Genomic DNA, 27,258 nt, shown 5'->3' with positions numbered 1-27,258 from the left:
GTGTTTAAATATTCTAAATATATTGAGAAAGCTGGTGCCCATACAGAGATTTTTCTTCAAGAATTTCTTAACACTGCAAGGAACACATTTCTTCAGTATTTCATGCAATTGGTGCAAATGTTCAACTGGTTTCTCTCTCTCTGTCATTCTCTTTCATTTTTTGTCCCTGCTGCTTCTAGATTCAAGGAGGCAATGCCCTAGGCATAGCTTGTACATATCAAAGAAACCTAATTTATTCCTTTTACTATATTAACAAGAATTAGTCACTTCTTGCCAAGTACGTTAAGTTGAGGAATTACGAAACAGCAAAATCATGGAAACAAGGGAGATATATATACTTACATACTTTTGTATCTGGATAATTGACCTGAATATGCTAATGGAGGGAAAGACAAAGGGTTTTTGTTGTCTTGGCTGTGACTAATTAAAGTACTTGAAGAAATGCATTTATACTTAACAATTTTAAGTTTACTTGTTTGGTTTGTACAATATTTTAAGGCTTGTTTCCATGGATTTAATTTTTTAAATTTCTGCATACTATGTTAATTTTTTTGGCATTAGATTCTCTAAAATCTACTTCTTTTCACAAGCTTCATCTTTAAAGCAACATAAAATTTAGGTACTTTTTGACTCAACACTAGCAGAGATAAAATTAAATGAGTGTTATTTTCATCTCTAGCTTCTTTGATCCTGTATGCCCATTTGCCCCATGAATAGGAAGGTAAAGCTCTAAGATTGGGAAATTAAATTAACTTCTAAATCTCCCAAACTTATTAAAATAATTTTATTATTTCTTGATGTAAACAAATACACTTTAATTTTTATTTTGTGGTTTTGTTTGTCTTATATTTATTTACAGCCTGTATTGTGACAGTTGGTGCATTGGCTGCTAAATTATAAAAGATATGACCTTCTTTCTTCAGAGAAGCATGAAACCTAATGGGGAGGATGGCTAAAAAAATGCAAATCAGACTAAAACAGAAGGGGAAGTGCCAGGAAGATTGCCACGTGTGAACTCATACGCATTTTAGGTTATAAATGGTGACCCTCTGCTTTTTTTCCTTAAAGAAAATCATAAAATATGGGTTTTTCTTCTTAGGAAAGAAATACATGTCAAATATGGGAAAATTAGAAATTCCATTTAGGCCAAAGGAAAAAAATTTAGATTACCATTATCTAGTGGTCACCACTGTTACTATCATTTTAATATCTTTATGTGTATGTAGTTTTACCAAATGCTATAATATTATACATATTGTTTTATAACTTTGTGTCTTTCCACTTATTATATCATGACTGTTATTACACTTAATTACTTTTTAAAGTATCATTAAATGTCGCATGATATTAGGGGACGCATTTGCACCATGATATATTAACAATTCATTACTTAACAATTGGAACGTTTCAAATATGTTCTGATGAAACATAATGTTATCAAAATCCTTTTGCCATGAATAATTATTTCCTTAGGATATGAGGATAAATAAATACCTCTGAGATCTCTGATACATCTTGGTCAGATTTTGGAGGTGTCTATTTTGAATTCCTTTCTAATGATAGGCCTCAAGGTTGGGAGCCCTGGGTTAGTTACAGTTTGAGTCTTTATGAATTAGTAAATGTAGAATGTTGTAGAAGGGGCCCATGTGGCTTGGCAGTTCTGGCCTCAGGGTAGGCTTAGAAGGAAAGGCGTGGCCAAGTGAGGGTCTAGATGGTTTGTTTCCACTCGTCACTTCCATACATGTGATTAAAAGCTGGTTTTAGCCTTGCTTTCTTCCCAGGGGCTCCAAGTCACTCCAATTTGTTGAAATTGATTCAAACATACCTCTTGATTCCTCCTTTTTGCCCCTTTGTTTGAAATTAAATTACCTGGGTTATATGGTACCTCCCAAGGGTGTTCAATCCTGAACCCAAAGTTAATAGGCAACTACTTTAATTGTTCTGCATCTCAATATAAAATTCATTTATAGGAGGAAAGTGGAGAGTGCTAATGGAGTGTTAATGCTTTGCTAATGATATAAAAATGTAACAAAACAATAAATGTCCAACATAATGCAGTTTTGCACACGTGGTGGTACTTCCACATGGCCCAAGGTAACTTCAAGGGGTTAATACTTCATCATTTTAGAAGAATACATTCGAAAATCTTGTAGAGGTACATATTTTAGTTGAATGTTAAAAACCAAACTTCTCTTAAGTACACACATATGCTCAAGTTCTCATAAGCTAATCAATAAAGGAAGGTTGTATTCTTTCTTTTGTTTTCTTATTTTCTTTTCCTGTTTTTTTGTTTGTTTTTTGATTTTTGATTCTTTTCTTTCTTTTCTTTTTTTTTTTTTTTTTGCTATGCATAAAACTAGTGCATATAGGATATAAATGCATTGAGGAAGGGATAGAATGTTGTGGAAAATTTCCAAGCCTTTATAACCAAAACTACATATCAGAAAGTAACATTTTTGGAAAAATCCAAATTTTTAGCTATCACTCTAGGAGATTCTGATTCAGTAATCCATGACAGGGACCTGGAATCAGAATTTTAAAACGCTCTTCAGAGACTTCTAATCAACCGAGTTTGGCAGCCATTTCCTGAAGCCACTTTCAACCATCAATTTAGCAGAAATTAAGTGGGATTCAATGAATGTAACAAGAACACCTGTAGCTCAGAAGTATTTTTATGAGGGAAAGTCATTGAAAGACATCATCTCCATTTTACTCTTTCTCCTTGTTTATGTTTAAAATACTTTTAAATGTTTTATTTTCTAACATTTTATAACATTCTCATGATCAACGATGTTCTCATGATCATCGGGCTTTAGAGCTCAGGATGATCATAATATTGATCTTGCCTGGTGTCCTCATTTTTCCAGTGAGAGAGAATAAATGAGTTGGTCAGCATTTTATTCTAGAAAGTCACAGATCTGGAACTATGGTATGATTTCCTGATTCCATCCAACCAGTATTCTTTTACTACATCACAACTTCTCACTACAGTACACTCTTTCAATGTATCAGTATTCATTTTGTTGATTATCTGACATGTATTTAAAATTGTGCATATAATTAAAAAACAATGCCTTATCCCTTATTCAGTGTGTTATTTTTATATATTTTTTTAGTGGAAAGGATTTTAATGAAATACTAAAGTTTTAGATCTTAGATTGACAGTGAATCTGAACTCACATCAATTGCTCTGTGATTTAATTAAAATGTGACATTTGATGCTTTGCTATTATGGAAATTATGACAAATTTCTATAATGGAAATTCTGCAAATTGTGTGCTAAGCCTTGGATTTTCTCATAAGAACACTCAGCTTTGCAATATGCACAATTATATGCAAACTCCTGAGGTAAACATTGGAAGTCTGTGCTTCTAAAGCAGTACAAACAATGCCATTCTAGCAGCATACTGTCAATGTCAGAAAATTCATTTTCTGCATTAAGAATATGGACAATGGAAAGAGTCTATAAAGCAGTAACTAATATAAACAATTTAAAACATGAGACATGTGGATTCTCTCTAAATATATCCCTTCCAAATATGTGTTCCATCTTGCTTAGATTGGAAGACTAATTCTAATAGCAAGAAATATCTTTTTTCCGCTTCACTGAGGTACATTTGACAAATAAAAATTGCATATATTGTGTAATATTGGTGTTTTGATATACATACACCTTGTGAATGATCACCATAATTGAGCTACCTAACATATCCGTGACCTCACATAGTTACCTTTGTTTTCTTTTTCTGTGTATGTGTTTGTGGTGAGAGCATTTAAGATCTATCCTCTAAACAAATTTCAAGTGTACAAATAGTGAGGAATATATTTTTAATACAGTGCAGCTGCAGATGCAGGAATACTTGTCACATTCAGACCACGGAGTAAAGACTCTGGCTATCCAGCACTGAACCAATCAATGGCAAATGTTGCACATGCACATGGAACACGGATGGTTCTTTGGTGATAGGGCTGTTGCAGAGAATTCCTTACCTTGCTTTTGATAGTAGCCTGAAGGTTATTTCTTTCCACATGTCATGCTGTGTATTTATAGATTCCCCATTTAGAGTATAACCTCTCACACATTGCAGAGGTAGCAGTATTTGACCTCTCTTTATATGACTCTAGATTATAGACCTGTAACTATCAGCCTAGTTTAGATCATAGACCCATGTAACTGTGAACTAAGCCATGAATTTGTGAGATTTTGACCTAAGTCTTGAAGATTAATTCAAATGCATTATAAACATCAGGGACTAAAATATGTGTATAGTCCATTTATTCCATAAACAGCTCTGTATCGTCTTTTATATGCCAGATGCTATTTTTAAGAGTTGAGGTTACAAGTCTGATTTTGCTTTTTGTTTTATTCATTTGCTTTTTCTTTCTTTCTTTCTTTGTTTTTTTTTTGTTTTGTTTTGTTTTGTTTGTTTTTTTTTAGATTCCACATATAAGGGAAATCATATGGTATTTGGCTTTTTTCTGTCTGGCTTATTTCACTTAGAGTACCTTCTAGGTCCATCCATATTGTCACAAATGGCAAGACTTCATCCTATTTATGGCTGAGTAACATTCCATAGTGTGTGTGCGTGTTTGTGTGTGTGTGTGTGTGTGTGTGTGTGTGTATCTCACACACTCTTTATCCATTCATCTATCAGTGGATCAGTGGATACTTGAGCTGCTTGGCTATTATAAATAATGCTGCAATAAACATAGGGGTGCATATATCTTTTCAAATTATTGTTTTGGTTTCTTTTTTTTTTTTGATAAATACTCAGTAGTGAAATTATTGGATCGTGCTGTAATTCTATTTTTAGTTTTTTGAGAAAGCTCTATACTATTTCTATAATGGCTATACCAATTTACATTCCCACCAATAGTGCATAAGGCTTGCCAGATAGGAGGGATCTAGAGATTGGGCAAAATGGGTAAAGGGGAGTGGGAGATATTGTCTTTCAGTTGTGCAATCAATAAGACATAGGAATAAAAGGTACAGTTCAAGGAATATTGTCAATGGTATTTTAATATCATTGAATGGTGACAGAAGGTAGCTATGCTTGTGGTGAGCAGAGTGTAAGACATAGAGTTGTTGAATCACTATGTTATATGCTTGAAACTAATGTAACATGTGTGTCAATTATACTCAAATAAAAAATAAAAAATAAAAGAAGAATGCATGCTAAAAAGAAAAAGAGTTCCGGTTATAGGATTGAGTAATCAAATTCCCCTGGCCCTCATGGAGCTTACACACAGGTGAAGAGGCACTATAAAATAAGTAAACATATAACATATGAAGTGGTAATAATGAAATAAAGAGAAGTGAGGCAAAGCACTTGATAGAAAGGGTCAGGATGGTGGTGACGTTTTAGTGCATGTAGTAGCCAAAGGAAGCATCACTTATTAGGTGACATTTGAATAGAAATCAACAGTGATAAAGGAGAAAGTCATGCAGGTACCTAGGGAGTGTTTTCCCAGAAGGAATAGCAGGAGAAGTTTCCTAGATCAGAATGTGCCTGGAACAGCAAGGAGAATAGTAGTGTTTGTAGTAAAGTTAAGAAGAGTTAAAAGAGGTTAGAAAAGTTGGTGTAATTAGGGTTTGGATCATCTGGAGCCCTTAATATGCTGAAAGGATACTGTTTTGTTATGTTTTTTATGTTTGTTTTTTTGTCTGAATGAATATGGGATCAGAGGAGTGGTATGATATGACTGCATATTTTCAGTGAGACCATTATCCTTCTGAGTGAAGAACAAACTGTAGGAGGTCAATCGTGGAAGCAGGGAAACTAGTTACAAGTAATTGCAATAATCAGGGAAAAAGTTGGTGAAACAAATGAGAATTTATCAGATTCTGTAAATAATTTGAAAATGGTGATGCCAAGGTATTTTGAAGACCAGATGTGAAATTTTAGAGAAAAAGAGGAATCAAGAATGACTCTCAGATTTTTTTCACCGGAAACTTGGAATGATAAAATTGTCATTTAATGAGATGGAGAAGAGATATTTTTTTTGAAGCATATTGAAGTTCAAGAGTTCTATTTGAAATTGTAAGGTTGAGGTGTTAGCTATCCAAATGAAAACAGTAAGGAGGGAAATACACATGCATGTTGGGATTGCAGGAGAAGTGTTTGCACTTGGAATATAGCTTTTGCATTCTTCCGGCTATATACATGATACTTAGTTATGAGATTGGATGAGATCATCTTGGAGGTGAAGAGAAGGGAACTGAGTGTTATCAGACTGGAGCACTGCATTACTTAGGCATGTGAAAGATGCTGGGGAGCTAGCAAAGGGGACCGACACGGAGTGGCCGCTGAGGTGGGAGAAAAACAAGACTCAACTGGTGTCCCCAGTTTTGAGTGGGTCAAATGTTTCATGAACAAAAACTGATTAACCGACTCAAATTCTGCAAATGAGCTAATATGAATATTTATAGCTTTCCAGAAGCTAGAGAATTTTTATGACTTAGAATCTTGGAATTGGAACTGGCTGTCTCTATACATGAAGAAACTCCCTCAAAAAATAAAACCATGTCTATAAAATGTTCATATCTTCCAGAAGAGGCATTGCATGGCTGTGTCTTATAATCTCTGTAAATTGGAATGTTTGCCAAGGCCCTGTTACCCCCTTTATAAAATGATATGGTCTCTTTCCTTCATTATTATGACCATAATAATACAGAATACTTACTATGTGTAAAATCATTGTTTGAAGCAATTACATTAAATATTAGCAAGAGCCTTATGTACTAGACTCTGTATTACGTAGATTCAAGAGGAGGAAGTGAGGCATAAAGAGGTGGGAAATTTACTGAAGGCCAACTGAAAATTGTTATATTCAGAATTCAAGGCCCCGAAGTCTTCCCAGTGGTAGTATTCATCTCCAGTTACTACACTAAACTGACCCCCCTCTAAGTGCAGTCGCACCTCATGGACTCAGGTTAGTCTAACTCTCCATACTGGGAAGAACTTGGGTTTCTCTTGACTATGTCAGGAGCCTCACTCTGTGCTTGATGCAGTGCTGTAGTGACTCTGGAATGCCTTTCTTTTGCCTTCTAGATTGCTTTTGTTTCTTGCTTCAGCTCCCTGTGTTGCAGGTGCCACACACTCCATGTGCATATCTGTTCCTCTTTTATACCCACCTCAGAAAAGTAGGGCGACAGTAAATATCCTTTGAATGCCTGTACAATGGGAAATTTCCTAGAATTTTTTCAAGAAATTGTCCTTCCATGTGATATTTAGGATCAGTTGAACATGATCTTGGTGAAACGTCTCAGGACATGCATAACTGTGGAAGGTTAAGTTCACAACTTTATAAATGTTTAGAGGATCTTACTGTTAAAATTTCAAGATCTGAAGTAATGACTTTCTCATGGTAGACTGATAGAGATACTGCGATGTCTAAGACTTTTCTCATCCTAGCAGTAGACGTCCAGGAAGAGGATGGTCTACACCTCTTATTCCCCTATGAATGGTACAGGAAATAGGCAATATTGTATGTTTGATCTCATGCAGTAATCATAAGGCAGGTAATATTTTGGAATTTACTTTGCAAATAAGCATATGCCTTTCTTTGGGAGTCCTCCGGTTGAAAAATAGAATTCCAAATTTGATTACCTTTATGCAATACCAAAATTGAATCCGAAAGCTTCTTAACAAGGGGATATCGGTATGGGAAAAAAATGGTAATCTATATGTTCTGGAGTATATTTGGTGTTTGAAAGGACTAGTAAATCTTGTATTTTATCCGTCTGCATGGATTCTGAATCCACTGACAAATATACATAGAAAACAGGCAAACTTTTCTAATTAGTAATTGAAATGGGGATGTAGAATAGGGTTAGGAATGTGGGACTCATGGATTTGCCAGCACTTCCTATGCACCTTCCCCAAAACAGCTTTCCATGAAGACTTTGAGAAAGTTTATTCAGATAAAGTTCAGAGTTCAGAGAATGAGAAAGAGACAGGAAATTATTAAGAAATGATATATTACATTTAGCCAATTGAGAACTATGGAACAGATAGAGTGAGCAGGACATGGGACCAAATGAAGAGTGTAGATTTACATAAAAACATCAGCTGGAGAAATATGATTCTTCTTCCTACAAAAATTAGTCATTTAATTCATTTAGCAAATACACCCCTGTATAATTTTTGCTAAGGCTTCCTGAATCGATGAATGGCCATTCCTACTGTTACAGCTCTGCAGTGAAAGGTCTATTTTGTGTGTCTACTTGGCTGAGCTATGGTACCCAGGTATTTGTCTAGATGTTGCTGTGAATATATTTTTTTTTAGATGTGAGATTAGTAGACTTTGGGTAAATCAGTTCACCTTTTATACTGTGGATGGGCTTCATTCAATCAGACAAGGCTTTACAAGAAAAGACTGAGGTCCCTCGAGGAAGAGATTTTGCCACTTGACTGGCCTCGTACTCAAGACTGAAGAAGCATCAGCTCTTCTCTGGCTCTTCAGTCTGCTGGCTTGCCCTGCAAGTTTTTGCCTTTGAAGTCCCCACAATTTCCTGTGTCAACACCTTAAGATAAATCTATTCTGTCTCTCTGTCTGTCTATCCATCCATCCACCCACCCACCCATCCATCCATCCACCCATCCACCCATCTGCTCATTTACCCATCCATCCATCTTATGACCTGTTTCTCTAGAGAACCTTGACTAAAATAGATTTTCACAGAGCAAATTTTCGGTTGCTTATTACATACTTCCAGAATCTACCTTCTCCAGTATATTATAAACTTTTTAAGGACTGGGACTTTTAAAATTTGTATTCTTTGTAGTGTTTAGCTGTCTGTGATTATATAAAGCTTGATGTTTTACTCTTTGAAATTGTAAATTGAATATTATAGAATAAATACCTAGTAGGAAATGTCTGATTAAGTATGATGCATAAAATTAACACATTAAGTAATAGGACTTTTGGTTCAGAATATTCAGTTCAGCAGTACATGGGGTGGAGCTGGGTCTAGGTCCCAGAGTCAGTTACTGGTAATTGGTAATTTTAGATAATTGTTGTCAAAAACTCTTCCACGTGCAGAATTTTCTGTATATCTGAGGAATGCACATACTCTGATGGACAGAAAATACATGACTTTTTTCTGTTATATATGACTTACATTCTTTTTTTCCTATTATGCCCTGCATTTTACTACTTGTTTACTTCTTCCCCGCTTTTATTATTTGAATTTCACATATCTGAATTTCATATATCCTTCTGGGTTCAGGTTAAATACAACTTCTGTCATAAAGTCTTCCTTAAGTTTACCTACCTGAAAATAACGTTGACTATTTCCATGTCTTTTTAACTGTACCTTTCCCAAGTTTTATTAATGTCCAGTTTTTATTTTATGTTAGTTTATTCATAACAGGAAGGATCCATTTTCATCTTCGTCAACCCAGAACAACATAGAAGTAACTTAAACACTGAAAAATATTTGTTAAAAAGTTAAATGATGCATGCACGCTTAGAGACCTAAAAGTAAGAGGCCAAAAAAGTTTGGTAACTGAACCCAAGATTAATGTCTACTTCTTAAATATCTTAGTGTATTTCTGGATGACTTTAATGATTTATCCTGACATATCCTCTCTGTTCCTTATCTCTTTTTCTATTTTTCAAATAGAATAACACCAAGTTTTTACTTAACCCTATTATGATAGTAACAAGAATGGGTGCTTTTATAATAACTGTGCAAGGTGGAGCAGCTACCTCTGAACTTCTACCACGAGAGCTATCTGTACTGGGGGTTAGCTGAGCCTGTACCCTTTCTCTGCACGACCATAACCTTAGTATCTCATGTCCTGTCAAGCATTCTGTGGCCCAGCGTGCTAGTTGGCCATGGGAATAGCTAGTTTAGGGAGAGATTAATGGCAGGGTGTGAGGGCCTGATCTGGATCAAAGTTCATGATGAAATGATGCACCTACATTAATTACTTAGGTCTGCATTTTGGATGAAGTTTCTTCCATTAGCAGAAAGAGGATAATATTGAATTAACTAGTTCTTTTAAGCGTGAGACACAGTCCATCATTGCTTGTCTGACCATGTAGTAAAAAGACTATGGGACGCACACTTCCATCAGCTACATTTTGATTAGATTGAGTTAGAAATCAAGATGACTCACTTCTTCACCTTCATTCACTAATGCTCCTTTCTCAGCCAACTTGCAAGAAAACAAAGTGAGTGTCACGATGAACACTGAATCTCAAATGTTAAATGCACCGGTCCTTATTTCAAAATGCTTATTCTAAAAGCTATTGTACTTGTTGTCCTGAGTGAATGGACATTCCTTCTCATGTTTCTTTTGCTTGTTTTTCATGCAGATAATGCTAACCTCTAAATAAGAACATGAAGAACGATAACACAGTTTGATCATTTTCTGGAAGTTATACTAACAACATGAGTAAATGAAATTGGATTTTTCGATTACATATAAAATAGCACAAACTTTAATGACCCTCTTATCTCAGTGAAGCACTTATTAAGGATTAGCAATTTAAAAGAGCATGGAAGTATTAACATCTGCAAAACATTTAGGAAGATCGGATTATCAAGACACATGCTATGTATCTTTCTCTTCTTGGTCCTAGATTGAGGGAATAATTGTGAGTAGAAAATGTTCCCATTTCCCCCCAAGACTCTGCCTAGAGAGTTTACTCTTTAGAAATCATGATTCTTTCAATGGAGGTTAGCGATTGTATGAACAGGTATTCCAGAGAAGATCCTGTCAGCTGCTAAGCAGGATTCACAGCTGCTGGCTACATCCCATCCCCATACATGTTAGTTCTCTCTCAAGGCCTCCCTTTGTTACCCTATTAGTTATGAATATGTCAGCCCAGTATACCTATCCGGTAGCATGATGTTCTTTACCAACCAACATTGGATCTTTGCCGAGCCAGAATCCTGGCAGGTGTGTAAGCCTTATCCTTTATCGTAAGCAGTTTCTACAGTTTGAGGCCATACAGAGGTACAGAGCATTTTTGCCACATAATGTTATTAAATACTCTCTTTAGGATCCACCGTAGAATGAGTATGAACCTTCCTTCTATTTGCATTTACTATTAAAACCAGAAACCATGTCATCAACACAGGTTGCACTGTTAGACTCTGAATGGTTAATTGTGTTGGTTGAAGAGGTTGTTTAGATAAATCATAATTTATTACAAAGAAAAGACATCTGCCTGAGAAGTTGGAGGTCAGAATAGGGGTTAAAGATAACTATTATAAAAGCTGTCTGATGATTTTCCACAAGATTCAGGGAGGGTCCACTGGCCCCACCTAAATGCATGTCCACTCCATTAATATCACTTAATAAGATGATGAAGCATCTAAAGAAAAAATACACTTCAATATTATGTATTATGACATGTGTTTTGCATTATGGCTCAGCTTGAATTATGAACAAACAATACGTCAGCAAGTTTGTGGCTATCGAATGTATAGAGCTTACCTGGTTGCAAAAGTACCTTCAGCCTGTGTTCCATGGCACAGTTTGATTCCGTACCATTCCATACTAAGTTGGAAAAAATAAATTTTAGTCATCTCTCTCTCTCTCTCTCTCTCTCTCTCTCTCTCTCATCTTGGCAACCTCATGGCAGTCAAGACTATGTCAGGAGAGGATCATGGTGCAAGTGTTTGTGTGCTTAAGGACTTCATGTCTTCACATCCATGCAAAACACACAGTAGATGCTAAATATATTGGTAGATTATCGAATGATCACATATTACAATATGGACCAATTATTCATAGTGACTTATCTATATTTCTTAACCCCTTTATAAAGCATATGTCATATGCAACTGCATAATGTCTAGGCCTTTGTTGGATTTTAAATAATTGCTAATATGTTTGTGCTTTTCCCGAATTGCAACACTGTTCACCCAAAATAGGTAAGATGATGGTGTTAAAGGGTACAAACTTGTAATAAGTATTTTCTAGGGATCCCTGGGTGGCGCAGTGGTTTGGCGCTTGCCTTTGGCCCAGGGCGCGATCCTGGAGACCCGGGATCGAATCCCACATCAGGCTCCCGGTGCATGGAGCCTGCTTCTCCCTCTGCCTATGTCTCTGCCTCTCTCTCTGTCTCTCTGTGACTATCATAAATAAATAAAAATTAAAAAAAAGTATTTTCTGCTTGTAAGCAGCAAATAAGCCATAGAAATCTAATGTACAGTATGAGTATAGACAATAATGTACCATCATTTATGTAATGTAAATATTGCTACAGTGCCAATCATATTATGGTTTATAAATGTATCAAAGTAACTTTATGTATGTTGTATGCCGTACACCTTAAAATTACATAATTTATTCAATAAATAAAAGGTAAAAAAAATACAAAATACCTAAAAGAAGGCTTTCCTTCCTAATCCATATTCCTTCTCTATTTCCTCTATATACTAGCCGTGAAACTAGGATTTGATACAACTTTCCTATGAACAAGTTGACTTTAGTCTGTTTATTTATTATTCTCCTTACCTTTTTTTTTCAGATCTTCATTCATTTCTCAAACTCACAATTACACTTCTGTTTCTTAAACTAATCCATCTAGGTAAATTGGCCAATTGCTGGCACTCTATCAGGCGTGAGCAACCAATATTTCCCACCACAAGTAACTCACATAATACCGCATATTTTTCAATTTACTCTTTTCTTTTTCTTTTAATATGAAAGTTTTACACACACATGCCTATGATCACCTTCCTCAATAGCATTGACAATTACTACATTCTTCTTCATTAATTTTTATTAAATCAATCTTAATGCCTATACTATGGCAGGCATTTTTTTAGGATACAATCACTTCCTTTAGGGTTCTCTCTCAACCATGCAATGCTTGCTGATAACGGGCCCAGCCTGTGCTCTCATATTTGCACCCATCGGACTCCACTAGGACTACCATTATATGAGGTGGTTGTGGATGTGGATTTGGGATTCAGCCTGTGGTGGCTCAGTCTCCTTATCAACTGCCTAATTACCTCTGTGATGGGGGAGAATTATTTTACTTCTGCATTGCTTAGGACATGTGACTTAAAAATAAAGATTGTAGCAGTAATATTCACACGGTTGCAGTAAGGATTTAATGACAGGATACATGCAAAACTCAACATACTGCTTGGCATGTTACATGCACTTCATGGGGGATGTGCATGTGTGTGATTGCTTCAAAACATTTGAAAACAGTGGGGCTAAGTAATTGTAATTAATATTTTGGACAAAAGACATAATATAAGGCTCTTCAGATAACTTGATGAGTATTTGCATCTTGATTTTGTGCTTGTTTGTGATTTTTTTAACTTCAGCTCTGAATAAATATCACAAAAATTGTTAACATTAAGATACTTTGCTTTTATATTGAATGACTATATCCTATGTATTATAAAATCTTGAGTAAAATATACAGAACAATTATAAAGCCACACTGGGAAGCAGTTACTACTAGAATTTTTGGGTTTTATTTTGTATGACATAGGTAACCATTTAAAGAAGAAGGTTAAGATAATGGCATACTCTTTTTAATTTGAGAAGACCGAGTTTGGTGCTATTTACTTACAGAAACTTTATAATGTAAAAATTTAAACATCTGAAGAAAACACCTAAAATAGTGACTTTACTATTATAGGTTGTTACCTTTCTTTTTATTTTTCAGGAATACACAATAGATATAATTTTTGCCCAAACCTGGTTTGACAGTCGTTTAAAATTCAACAGTACCATGAAAGTGCTTATGCTTAACAGTAATATGGTAGGAAAAATTTGGATTCCTGACACTTTCTTCCGAAACTCAAGAAAATCTGATGCACATTGGATAACAACTCCTAACCGTCTGCTTCGAATTTGGAATGATGGACGAGTTCTATATACTCTAAGGTAATACTATTTTTTAAAAGGTAGGTGCTCTAATTTATTTTCCGTACTAATACTTGATCAACTTACAAATTTTCTTTCTTCAGTTTTACAAAGGCAGAAATATGGAGTTCCTTTCATCCACTTAGATCTAAAATGGTGGAATATTTTGGAAGCTTTTTTTTTTTTTTTTTTAAGCTCAGAGTAACTAGTGTATGAAAGGGACTAAATGCAAAGAAGAAAAACCTCTTGATAGCTCCCTCCTCTGAAACATAAGAGGATGTGATGTGAGCATTATGTTTTCTAACCTATAAACCTATGATGCAAATGGTTGACTGAGATTTTCTCTAGGAGCCTGTCCTGCTCTAAAATTTTCAATAATGTAGTAAAACATCCTCAAGAAAGCATTAAACAAAGGTTGATGTATATGATATTCAAGTTTATTTAATTCATTGTCTTGGACATTAAATCTTAACATATCTTATTAAGAATCATCCTTCATGAAAAGAAGTTCATGAAAATTTAAGAGAAAACAATCACTGTGCTTAACCGTGTATATTGTTAATTCTATGCGTGTGCAATGTCTGTTGTGGTCTTGAAGTATAAACTTCTTACCGTGAAAAGAAATTAAACTGAAATGTACAGGATGGTAGCTTATTTGGCTGGAGAGGAGAATATTAGAATATTACAGTATTCTATTAGAATATTACAATATTGTAAATATTATGATATTACCACTTTTAAAACTTTGAGAGGTTGCAATTATTATTATTTTCTAATAGATCACAGTCCATTATGGTAGGCCAAAATCATTCCTAAAAATTAGACAAGGGATTTTTAATGATTGAGATTATATTTTATTATTTAATATTTATTTTTTCATTTAAACAGATTAACAATTAATGCAGAATGTTATCTTCAGCTTCATAACTTTCCTATGGATGAACATTCCTGTCCACTGGAATTTTCAAGCTGTAAGTAACAAAATATGTGATAATTTCATAGAATTTTAGCCTCAGACTCTGTTTATTTAAAAATGTAAAGTAAAATGAGATAAAATATGATTTATATAATTTTAATAAGTGTGGATTATGTTTATGTCTCAGATAAAATAATTACAAATGATATATTTGTTTCTTGCTTTTAAATTAAAATTGACAATAAATGCATATAGTAAATGTATATTTTTAATTATATCATTCCTACAAATTTTGGCTTAATCCAAGTGCCTTTTTCCTATTTTGATTAAGTAAAGTAGTCCTGAAGATAGGTTTCTGTTCAAATGTTTTAACAGTGCCATGAATAAAATATTGCTTCAAATTTTGTTCATCTCCCTGAGGCAAGGTTTAACTTTATTACACTGGGTTTTAAAATATGTTTCAAAGATTGGTTTGGTGAATAATATTTACTACATGAATAGCAAATCTTTGAGAAGACTTTAATGAGTTGGAAAAGCCAAGGTAGAAATAAGCTTATTTTATTCAAAAGAAAGACTGAAACATAGAGAAATGATTAAAGCTAAATATTTTGAATATAAAAAGTATTTTGTTTCAAGAAAATAATTATTACCTTTCTATATGAATATCAATTTAATTCATATTTACTAACATTTTCACATAGATTTTTATAAAAATGTTTTTCTAGATAACAGATAATAGAGCAAGTCTTAAGAAAACATGTAAAATGAGTTTTAAAAATGTTTTTGCCTATATCCACAAATTGTCTAATGCTATTTTTTTCTATTGAAATTTGAGTATTTTAGATATCAAATTCTAAAGTCTATTCATTGTAAATTTTATGTATTCACAAGTATCCTGCTTCTTCACTTACAAAATCCCCAAATATCTCTTGTTGCTTTTATTGATGATTTTCTTGACTTTTCTTACTGATTTTTATCTCATTAAAATGTCCTTTCAAATTTATAATTTATCTACTGCTTTAATTTTCTAACATTAACTTTTCAATGAATAAAACACCCAAATCATAACAAGGACTTGATTAATCCAAGCACTCAATGAATAGTTGATATGCAAATATTTGAAAATGTAGCTATTATTGTACTTGCCTCTAGACACTGACTTAATTCTTTGTGTGAGAATTAAGAGAATTTATCTCTTTGGCTTTGATTGTCCTTGGTATAAATTGATAATCTATCCCTGTGAAAGCAATTGGTTATTACTGACATAAACATAATAATCATAGCTAACTTTTTTAAAGGTATTTACATGGATCCAGCAGGGAATTAAGGTTTCTATACCTGATATTTCACAACAAATATATCCAAAGATTTCAATATATCCCCTTTTTAAAAGTCAATATCATGAAATTTAGAGTAGTTAAGTAATAAGCTCACTATTTTTATTTGTGCCCACACTCCTATGTACTATGATTATATTGCATTGATAATAATTTAAAAAATACAAAATATGGAAAAGTAGGATGATTAGAGCCCTATAGAAGAGAAAAGGAGACATGAAAAAAAAAGAGAGAAGAGATGCTTAAATAGGTTAGTGGAGAGATAGCAGCTATTTCATTGAATGGCTGATGAGGACATCCTGGTACAAAATGATATGTTTTGGAAATTTTAAAAGTTATTGGTAAATTCTGTTCCTATAATGTGGTAGACCAATTCTTCCATTGAAAATAATTTAAGACATCATGTTATTAAAAATCTTCTCATAAACATGTGAGCGAAATCACTAGGAAGGAAGTGAAGCATAAAAAATGAAGTTAGAAAGGAGGTTTATAGTCTGTTTTAACCTGAGGACGTTTGCCAAACAAGATAAATTTGAGCTTTGACTTTGACAGCTTTGTGGATTATGTTCTAATAGAACATAATTTCCACATACAGCTGGGTTACAAAGGCTGGACGCTTAGGATAAGATGAAGAAGCACCCCCCATGCCCATACATGCACACACACACACACACACACACACACACACAAACAACCACTAAAGTCTAAAAGAAAAGTTGCCTCTGCAATCAGCATACCAGGATGAAATAACTCCTTGAGAGGATATAATTACAACCCTACCTTCACATGAATTTGCAGCTTAAATTTCCTTCACTTGATTACTCTGAAAAGCCCTTGCTCCATCCTAAGTAACTTCCAAGATGAAAAAAAAAATTTTCAACACAAATAACTAACAAAGATGTAGTATTCAGAATATATAACTATTCAGACCAAAAGAGAGAGAGAGAGCGAGAGAGAGAGAAAGGGAGAGAGGGAGGGAATCCAATTAAAGAATAGGTGATGAACAAAGCAGTTTTCCAAAGGAGAAATCTAAGAATCTAATAAATATATAAAAAAGTTACTACGTTTCATTTGTAATCAGGAATATGCGAAATAAAATACACTTACATACCAGTAAAAATAGACTGTCCACGTCAAGTTAAATGAGAATATGGATCCAAGTATACTTTCACACTCTGGCTGGCAAGAGAATTTATTGGTATACTTTGAATTTATTGGTATACTCTTTATGAAATAAGATTGGCCCTGTCTCATAAAGTAGAAATTACACGCAATCCACGACCTCAGCTACCCCATACTTAGGTATATATCCCAGAGAAACCTGCATATATGTATTTTGCAAGGCATGTATTGTCATGTTACTAGTAGCAATGTTATGATAGCTGACAAAAAATGTTATAGGTGTCTACAACAGTAAAATGGATACATTTCAGCACGTCTTTACAATGGAACAAATTTACTAAAGCTACATACATTAGCATGAATTACTATTGCAAATGTCATAGCGAAAGAAGTAAAATATTTTATTTTATAATGTATATTACATTACATATTATATTATTAATATAATATATATAATAAGATATTAGTAATGTATCTAGTATGGCAACAATCAAGTAAAATTCAAAAAGAACCTAAATTTTGCTATATGTTTCAGAAATGCATATCAGAAAATCTATAACAAAAACAGAAGATTATCGTAGAAATCAAGTTAGTGGTTACCTCTGGTTATGAGAGCGTATACTAGATTGGGGTGGACACCAGCATGATTTTATTTTTTTATTTAAGTCCAGTTTCAAGGATTATCATTATTTAATCACTATGGGATTGACTTTATGCATTTTTATATAGTGTATACACATATTTTATGTTATATTTCCTGTGTTCGATATATCCTATAACACAACAATGCATTTCAAAGAACTTGTCTTTGAATAATGTTGGTATTGAAACAGTAACAGATTTAGATCTTGCTAATCTATATATTTTTATTTTAACTTTTACCTAGATGGGTACCCTAAAAATGAAATTGAGTATAAGTGGAAAAAACCTTCTGTTGAAGTGGCTGATCCTAAATACTGGAGATTATATCAGTTTGCATTTGTAGGGTTACGGAACTCGACTGAAATTTCTCACACAATCTCTGGTAAGAAGGAAACAAACACCAATCAGTGAATGATGCTAGCACCAGATGACTTTGTATTTAAATTTATAAGTTGGAATCTGTACTTCTATAAATTTAATAGCAAAAATAAAACTTTTTTTTTCTTCCAGGAGATTATATTATCATGACAATTTTTTTTGACCTGAGCAGACGAATGGGATATTTCACTATTCAAACCTACATCCCATGTATTTTGACAGTTGTACTTTCTTGGGTGTCTTTTTGGATCAATAAAGATGCTGTACCTGCAAGAACATCACTTGGTATGATATGAATATTATGCTATAATGTCATGAGACTGTTGAAATAATGTGAAGAAAGTTTAGAGTTGAACATATTAGAATACTCTTTTACATTATGAACAAGTAAAATTTTAAAAATATTCTAGTGCAACATGTTGAAATGAGTATATGAAAAACAAGTAAGAAATAGAATCACAAAGAATTTAAAACTTCAGAATTTTTTAAGAATATTTCCTGCTAATGGATTTCAAAGAGAAAAAACATAAATACTCAGCAAGAATTAATAAGCAAAAACACACACAATACCTGAATCTCAATTTGGTCTATATTTTTAATCACTTCTCATCAAGGTTTTATATTATTTTTTAGCTGAATCACTGATAGCCAGCTTTTATTGACCGATGTGTGTTTAGAAGGCTTTGAAAGCCCCTGTTCTTACAATGGTGCTAATCAACAGTGAACTTTTAAGAAGGGCAAGTCACTGAAAGGGACAAGACACTTCTGGGCTTCTGTAATCTATAGAATGTGTAATTAGTCTGAATATTTTGAGAGTTGCCTGTACAATAGCACTGATTAAAAGGGCAATTTGTAATTCATACTTGAAAAAATAGACTTTTGGTTTCTTTCTTTAGGAATCAATTGCAATAGTCAAAATCATATAAGAACATATGTCTAATTACTGTACATTTGTTTAAAAGAAAATAACGTCCATTTATGTATTGATATACAAAGACAACTTATTGATCAATTCCATTCGCAAGAGCAGTGCAAGATATGAAGCACACTACTGATAATTGTATCTTTAAAAATAAAAAGTAGGCACAATCTGTTTTCAACAATGAGGTTTTCATGTGGTTTCTATGATAGCTGGTGAATAATTCCATGTAATAAAATTCAGTAAAATGCAAATCACATAAAAGTGGCAAGATAAAGCCTGAGGCACCCCGCTCTGTACTTGAAACTGCAGTCCCCATGAGAGTATAAAGAGAAGCGTAGATATAGCCAGTGAATAAAATGTACTAACACCTGAGTTTTGTTTCCTATTTAAACTATTATTATTATTATTTCATGTTATTTTATGATCTGAAGTAAATAAATTATTTCAGATTTTTGTATCCTACCATGAGTATGACTTAAATATTCTATTCTGTTTTTAAACATTATTCTCATATTTCTTCCCAAAGAAAATCTGAATGGATTATTTCTCCCATTCTATTTGTATGAAGCCAAAAGCCATGCCTTAGTGTCATGAAAGGAAATAGCCAATTGTGAAATTGTGTTGTTACGTGAATTCATATTTTTTAATATTAGCATACCAACTATAAAGATAAGCCATAGCCATATCTAACTTGAAGAATATCTTTTATATTAATTGTGGGCCATATGTATTTGGAGCTCAAGATATTTTTTAAACAAGTATATGCACATAAACACACACACACATACACACACATATATATACACATTAGATAAGAACATAAGCAGCTCTTTATGTGGCTCTCAAATTTACAGTCCCTAAAAGAATCTAAAACTAACCAGTTGAGAGCTGACATGGCAATGGGATTGGGATATTAGGTAGGGAATGCAATAAGCATTGAAAGCATAAAGAATGCTAATATACAAATAAAATGTTTTATAACTAAGCTTTCAAACCTAAAATAAAATGAAAATACAGTGAAGAATAAATTTGGAACCTAAAACACAATTCAAATAAATTATTTCATTTTCAAAAAAAACCCATATGCATCCATCCATCCATCCATATATGTCATTGAAGGGCAATTTCCTGAGCTTATTTATTCCACATTGTGTTCTAGCAAACATCTACTAAATGTTTTTTTATGAACTAAGCAGTGTTCTAAGTGCTTTGGTGTTAACAGTAGCTATAAAATCCTTATGTTCCTGGCATTTATGTTTTGGTGGGGTGTAATGTACAGATAATGTACAAATATAAAGAGTATATAACATCGGTGAGAAATAAAGGCTATGAAGAGAGAGCAAAAGAAATGATAAGAGAATGACAGAGGGTGTAGGTAGATAGGATGTTTGGTATTTTGTCCTGTGGACTCGGGCTTCGCCTCTAAGAGGGGTAGCAGAGACCCAGTGAAGCATGGGAGCTAGGCTGGTGGATATCTGGTAGAAAGGCAGGCCAGGCATGGAGAACCACCAGGTCCTAAGGGGGGGCGGGGGGGATCATCCTCTCCATCATTCTTGAAGGTCAGAAAAAAGCCTTTATTATGGCTAGAACTGACTGAGAAGTGATGGAAAATGAGATTGGAGATGTGGCTAGTAGTCAGATCATGTAGGTTTTGGTGAGTCATTTTATGGGCTTTCGATTTTATTCTTCATGTGATGTAGAAGATTTTGCTGCAGCCATTGATATTGAACTCCAAACACACATGGTCTTTTTTTGTAAATTGGGATATAAGTATGGAAGCCAGGATTATGTTAGGAAATTTCCCTTTGCCTGAGTACAGCAATGTTGGGATTTAATAAGTTACCGGGAGGAAAATGTGTAAAGTGAGGAAGATGAAAGATCTGTTTATTCATGGAAATCATTTAGCACTTGCCATACACCTAGCCTTTACAGTTTTGGCTTAAAAATAATTGTAATTTTTAAGCCAAAGTAATTTGGCTTAAAAATAATTCCTGAGCAAAAAACTGTCAGGGATAATAGGAGAAAAAAAGAAATCTGTCATCATCTTTGAATATTTTATTTTATTTTTTTAAAGATTTATTTATTTATTTATTTATTTATGATAGACATAGAGAGAGAGAGAGAGAGAGAGAGAGAGAGAGGCAGAGACACAGGAGGAGGGAGAAGCAGGCTCCATGCCGGGAGCCCTACGTGGGACTCGATCCTGGGACTCAGGCAGGCGCTAAACCGCTGAGCCACCCAGGGATCCCCCATCTTCGGATATTTTAATGTCATTTCTCACTCATTGATAGAACAAGTGCATGAAAGAAAACCAATGAAGATCTAGAAAATCCAAATGAAATTATCAACTACTTGGCTTGATTGCTATTTTAGAGGACTACACCTAACTACAAGATGCGCTGTATTTTCAAGTACATATGGAGCATTAACACAGATCTCAATAAAATTCAAAAGACCAAAATTTTCTAGAGTATATTTTCTGACCAAAATGGAAATGAATTATGAATAAATAGAAATAGGGGCACCTGGGTGGCTCAGTCGGGTAAATGTCTAACTCTTGATTTTTGGCTCAGGTCATAATCTCAGGACTGTGGGACCCAGCCCCATACCGGGCTCCATGTGGGGCCTGCTCGGGACTTTCTCTCTGCCTCTCCCTCAGTCTCTCTCTCTCTCCCTCCCGCTTTCTAAAAAAAAATTTTTTTAAATAATTAATATAAATAATATAGGTAATAATATCTTCACCTATTTGGAAATTTTAAAATGACCTTTTAGATAACCCTTGGGTCAAAAATGGAAATTAGAAAATATTTCAAACTGAATTTTAATTAGAATTTAACATATAAATATTTATGAGATGCAACTCTAAAGCATTGCTTAGAGGGGAAATTAGAGCTTTATGATGCTACTATTAGAAAGAAGGAGATAAAATAAATATTTTAAGTACCTACCTTAAGAGCTAATAAGTAAAGTAAATACCTTATGTATAAATTTATTATAAGTACTAAGCAAGATATTACTGTGTCAGTTTTTTAGTTGAAAGGCACAGAGGAGTTAAGAAACTCCTGAAGGTCACAGAGCAAACAGAAGAGTCAGAATTTGAACTTAAATTTGCCATCATGACTCCCAATCTATCATACCTCTGTCATCTTTACTTTTTTTTTTTTCAATCCTGTGATGATAAAAGTAAAAAAGATGGGTGTTTAAGAGGAATTATCAGGGCATGTGTCAAAAGAAATATTTCTTTTTTTTTTTTTAAAGATTTTTATTTATTTATTCACGAGAGACACAGGGAGAGAGAGAGAGGCAGAGACACAGGCAGAGGGAGATGCAGGCTCCCTGTAGGGAACCTGATGTGGGACTCAATCCTGGGACTCCAGGATCACGCCCTGGGCCAAAGGCGACACTAAACCCCTGAGCCCCCCAGGCTGCCCAAGAAATATTTCTTACTATTTCAAAGAGATCCTTTTTTTTCATCACAGATGTTGCCACTATATAAGTAATTGGCCAAATTAAAAAGAATTTGGCATTATAGTAAGCACTCTTTGGAGAGTATGCAGTTCCACTCATGGGGCCATATCTGGTGGACACAGAATAAGAATTATAGCAGCGTATGTAAGGAGGGATATGGCACGTACAGCGGTGAGTTCGGGGTTCAGCAGTGGTGAGAACCACAACAAAGCCAAGACTAAAGAGAAAGAGACACACCCAGAGATGCATACACAGGGCTGAGGCCCAGGGAGAAAAAATAAATAAAAAATGAAAATACCCAATTTTATATGCTGAATTCTTTAAAATCTGAAGGTTTTCTCTGTGCCTAAGTATTCTATGGGCATATTCTTGCCCATAATTTTTTGCTTAAACTTTGAGATGAAAAAAAAATTAACTTGAATTCAAGTTATTATATAAGAAAAACACTTGTACTAGTTTGGATCCACTTTAACCGTGTGTGGCATAAAACACACTGAAAATCACTGTAGCTTCAGTTAGGTAGGAGAGTATTTGCTCTTCATGTGAGAAGCCCAGGGGTTGCAGTCTGAGGGGCTCGGGCTCCCACTAGTTTCCTGCTGTGTGGTGGATGACCTTGATCCTCACGATTATCTAAGGTGCTAAGGTGGCTCTTGGTGCTCTGGCCATTGGATTCCAGCAGAAAGCTACAAGGAAGAGGGAAAGATGGGCATTTTCTGTCTCTCTGATGCCATCTCTTATTTTTATTGAGATACACTTGACACTACCTTAGTACTACGAGTAGAGCATAATGATTCAATGTTTGTGTATCTTGTGAAATGTTCACCACCGTTCAGTCGAGTTAATAAACGTCATCATGGAATTTATTTTCTTGTGATGAGAACTTGGAAGATCTACTCTCAGTGACTTAAATATACAGCACAGTCTTCATGACCATAATCACCATGCTTTTTGCATTACATCCTCATGAGTTGTTGATTTTACAATTGGAAATTTGAAACCTTTTAAAAGATTTTTATCATTTAACAGAGAGAGAGAGAGAGAGACAGAGAGAGAGAGAGAGAGAGAGCAGGTGAGGCAGGAGGCAGAGGGAGAGGGAGAAGCAGGCTCCTGGCTGAGCAAAGAGCCAGCCTTGGGGCTGGGATCATGACCCAATCCTAAGGCCAAGGCTTAACCGAGACACCCAGGCACCCCTGGAATTTGAAACTTTGGACTCCCTTTTTGCCTTTTTCCTGCCATTTGTTGGACCCGGTTTCCACCCGTGACTTACTTCTCCTTGGCTAGATCTCAGCCTGTGTCCAGTCCACACATAGTTGAGAGAAGGTGGCCAAGTTCACGCAGCATCACGCCAGCTAAAAATCGGAGGGTCTGTGGCTGGAGGAATGGAAGGATGGGCGTGGGGAGTCAGTTATTTGTAGCTCACAGATTTAGACGATTAGAACTCATTATGGACACAAAGAGACCATTGAACAGAATGTAGCTATGGTTACCAGTCATTTTTTTTTCTTTTTTCCTGTAAATCATGACTAATCATATCCTTTTGTTTCCACTATTTCTTCCTGCTCCCAACCTTGCCAAACCAGGTGAAATAATAAAAATGGGATGCTATTTTTTTTATATATGTTTTCCCCTCTCCCCCCACAGGTATCACTACAGTTCTGACCATGACCACCCTGAGCACAATCGCCAGGAAGTCATTACCTAAGGTCTCCTACGTGACTGCGATGGATCTTTTTGTGTCCGTCTGTTTCATTTTTGTCTTTGCAGCCTTGATGGAATATGGCACCTTGCATTACTTTACCAGCAACAAAAAGGGAAAGACCACTAGAAACAGAAAGCTAAAGAATAAAAGCTCGGTATGTTAAAAATCTCTATTTTTATAAACAGCAACTCACTATTAGAGATACGGTTTTGAATACTCATGTTATGCCTGCTTAGACGGACAGAGAGTCTTGAGGCTCTCTAACAAAGCCTAAATCACGTGAAGGTGAAACCGGAGGTTTCAGTGACTGTGAGGTCTTTGCCCACCAGGAAAAGGAGGTTAATAGTTCCCCTTAGAAAAGACCCTTGGCTCCCCCTTGTAAAGAGTGGTTTCTTATGCTGGGAATTTTCCTCAAGTGGTAGATTCTTTGTGCCTAAAAAATAATTTAAGATATCTCCTTGATTCTATTTTGGGGGGTGGTTAGGATTTGGGCTCTCACAACAGGTGGCCCACAAAATCACTTCATTTTTAGAGACGAAGAATCCTCTTTAATGTTAGTGTTCAGCCGTGTTTGAAAGTCATAGCTGTCGAGTGTTTTGGGTTTGTGTATATTTGTGTGCTCTCACTCCCCCCATCCTTCTCATATATCTACCTCAACATACGGAACATTAAATTCATATATTAGAACTGGTTCTGTTAATTCTAAGATACTTAAGTGTTGGACAGTCAATTATAACCTCTTAGCATAATGGCAATTATAACAACCGTAAAGAATATCCAACAGTCACTGAGTATGCCAAGTATTTGACATGAATGATTTCATTTATACTCCTATGCGAACAAGTTCAGGAATGTGCACAAGGATAGCTGTAGGAAGTGAAAAATCCAAGACTCATATCCAGGCCTTTTTATATGCCAGAGCTGAAGCTTGTAATCGTTCCTTTATATTTCCTGTTCTCATAGGACTCAGAAAAGCAAACATGTGTTTCTCCAATATTGACCCAAAGGGCACTTTATTGCTGATTCCAGTAAAGATTTTCAAAGCAGATTTGTTCCCAAATATCTAAATAAATGAAAACTGTGTACAATAGCTCTGCTTGAGTGGCAAGCTTGTAAGCCTACCATAGAGGGTATAGAATGGGGCGTGGAGTTTCCCATATTAGCTCCTAACTTAATAAGTTCTAGGATGCAGTGCTTTTCTTCCCTCCTCCCACCTTTCATTAATTTCTTTCTACAACTTTGACATATTTTTAAATTATATTTTACTTTTCATGTTATATTCCAAGGACCAAACCCTACGTGTATTTGCCTTCCCACAGTATTCCAAGAGAGCAGAGCCCATTGCTGGCAGTACACATTGGATAACTCACACCGCAGAGTTAGCCTGTGACTTTCTCAATTTGACTTATTTGAGCTTATGCATAGGACACAGTGTAGCCTCTGAACGGAGAAACCATCAGAGGTCAATGTTGTCAACATTAATATCCATTTGCTAAATTTTTAGGTAAAGAAGAATGCAGGTTTTCGACTAATTTTCCTTGAATCAAATCCATGTATCCTCTCCGGATTTCCCACTTCATTATTTACTCATCCACAGCCATGTTCAATTATTACTTTGAAAATTCTACTTCTGGAAATTGTGAATAAAATCAGGAAATGTACAATCTCACATAGATTCTCTAATTTCATTCTAAGAACGTATGATGTATGTACTATTATTATATTATCAAAGACACTCAACCAAGTGGCTACTCTGGGACTATAGCTAATCAGTTTGGCTGCCACATTTACTCAGGAAGCTTAAGCACTGGAGTGCAAACTTTAAAATCATGATGTTTTTAAATATTTCATTCACTAAATATTTAAGGACACCCATATCCTAGGCAACGTTCTAGAATAGCTATTTAAGAATAATATATAGGCTATTTAAAATATTTATCAAGCCAAGGAAGCAAAATCATAAAAATTAACAAAAATATGGAATAAAAATCAACTAAGATCTTTGAAACACTAAACTTTGAAAGGTAAATTGGTATAGATAACTGACTACCTGGGCACATAAAATATTTTCTTTCAGGCCCAAATCAAGTCTTATAGTTTTTCCTTTCTGTTCAGTTATGTGATGTATGAGCTCTTTTAATACTAAATGACATTTTGATTGAAAAACTGGGATCAGTAATCAAATCTGACTCCCCGCTTGGTTCAGTGTTCAGCCATCTGGTCTTGCTAATCAAGTGAATCAGAATGCACTTTTATGAAGAATGAACAGCTCTGCTTGTTGCCTCAAGTGCTCTACTTAATGGTTTGGTGGAGTCTGCTTTTTCTTCTACCAGCCAACACAATCAATCGCACAACCTAGACCCAGAAATCTTGTTTTTTTTTTTTTTTTAAGATTTTATTTATTTATTCATGAAAGACACAGAAAAAAGCAGAGACACAGGCAGAGGGAGAAGCAGGCTCCCCGCAGGGAGCCCGATATGGGACTCGATCCCGGGACCCCGGGGTCATGACACGACCTGAGCCAAAGGCAGACGCTCAACGCCTGAGCCACCCGGGTGCCCTAGACCCAGAAATCTTGTAGGGTCTTTGCCTTTACACCTTTTCAAATGTTTCCTTATTGTTATTGTTCTTCTTCCTCTTCCTCCTCTTTCTTCCCTCACTTTCCTTCCCTCCTCCGCCTCCTTCTTCATCCTCTTCTCCTCCTTCTCCTTCTCTCTTTCTCTTCCTTCCATTACACACTTTCTTCCATAAGCTCACAATTCTGAGTAGTTTAAAATCTAGCGTTTCTTCCTTTGGTTCTCTAGACTACTTAGGATAATAGTCGGGTCAGAATCGAAGACCTTAACTAGAGTCACTCAAAGATCCACACATCTGTTACAAAGCAAAACCCAAATCCCCTTCTTTAGGTTTGACTGCTTAACTAA

The 27,258-nt window shown here is 35.0% G+C and overlaps 1 protein-coding gene across 1 annotated transcript in view; it reads left to right on the top strand.

The window, feature by feature from the left end:
* GABRG1 (gamma-aminobutyric acid type A receptor subunit gamma1) overlaps positions 1-27,258 on the top strand; it is a 77,148-nt gene that overhangs the window by 37,842 nt on the left and 12,048 nt on the right. The window contains exons 4-8 of the mRNA XM_041723894.1: positions 13,651-13,871; positions 14,739-14,821; positions 18,112-18,249; positions 18,378-18,530; positions 24,277-24,488. Coding sequence (XP_041579828.1) covers positions 13,651-13,871; positions 14,739-14,821; positions 18,112-18,249; positions 18,378-18,530; positions 24,277-24,488 — 807 coding nt within the window. The remainder of the gene's footprint in view (positions 1-13,650; positions 13,872-14,738; positions 14,822-18,111; positions 18,250-18,377; positions 18,531-24,276; positions 24,489-27,258) is intronic.

Source organism: Vulpes lagopus, chromosome 12 (assembly GCF_018345385.1).
Source record: "Vulpes lagopus strain Blue_001 chromosome 12, ASM1834538v1, whole genome shotgun sequence".
NCBI classification, from domain to species: domain Eukaryota; kingdom Metazoa; phylum Chordata; class Mammalia; order Carnivora; family Canidae; genus Vulpes; species Vulpes lagopus.
This window is presented reverse-complemented; position numbering and strand designations above follow the sequence as displayed.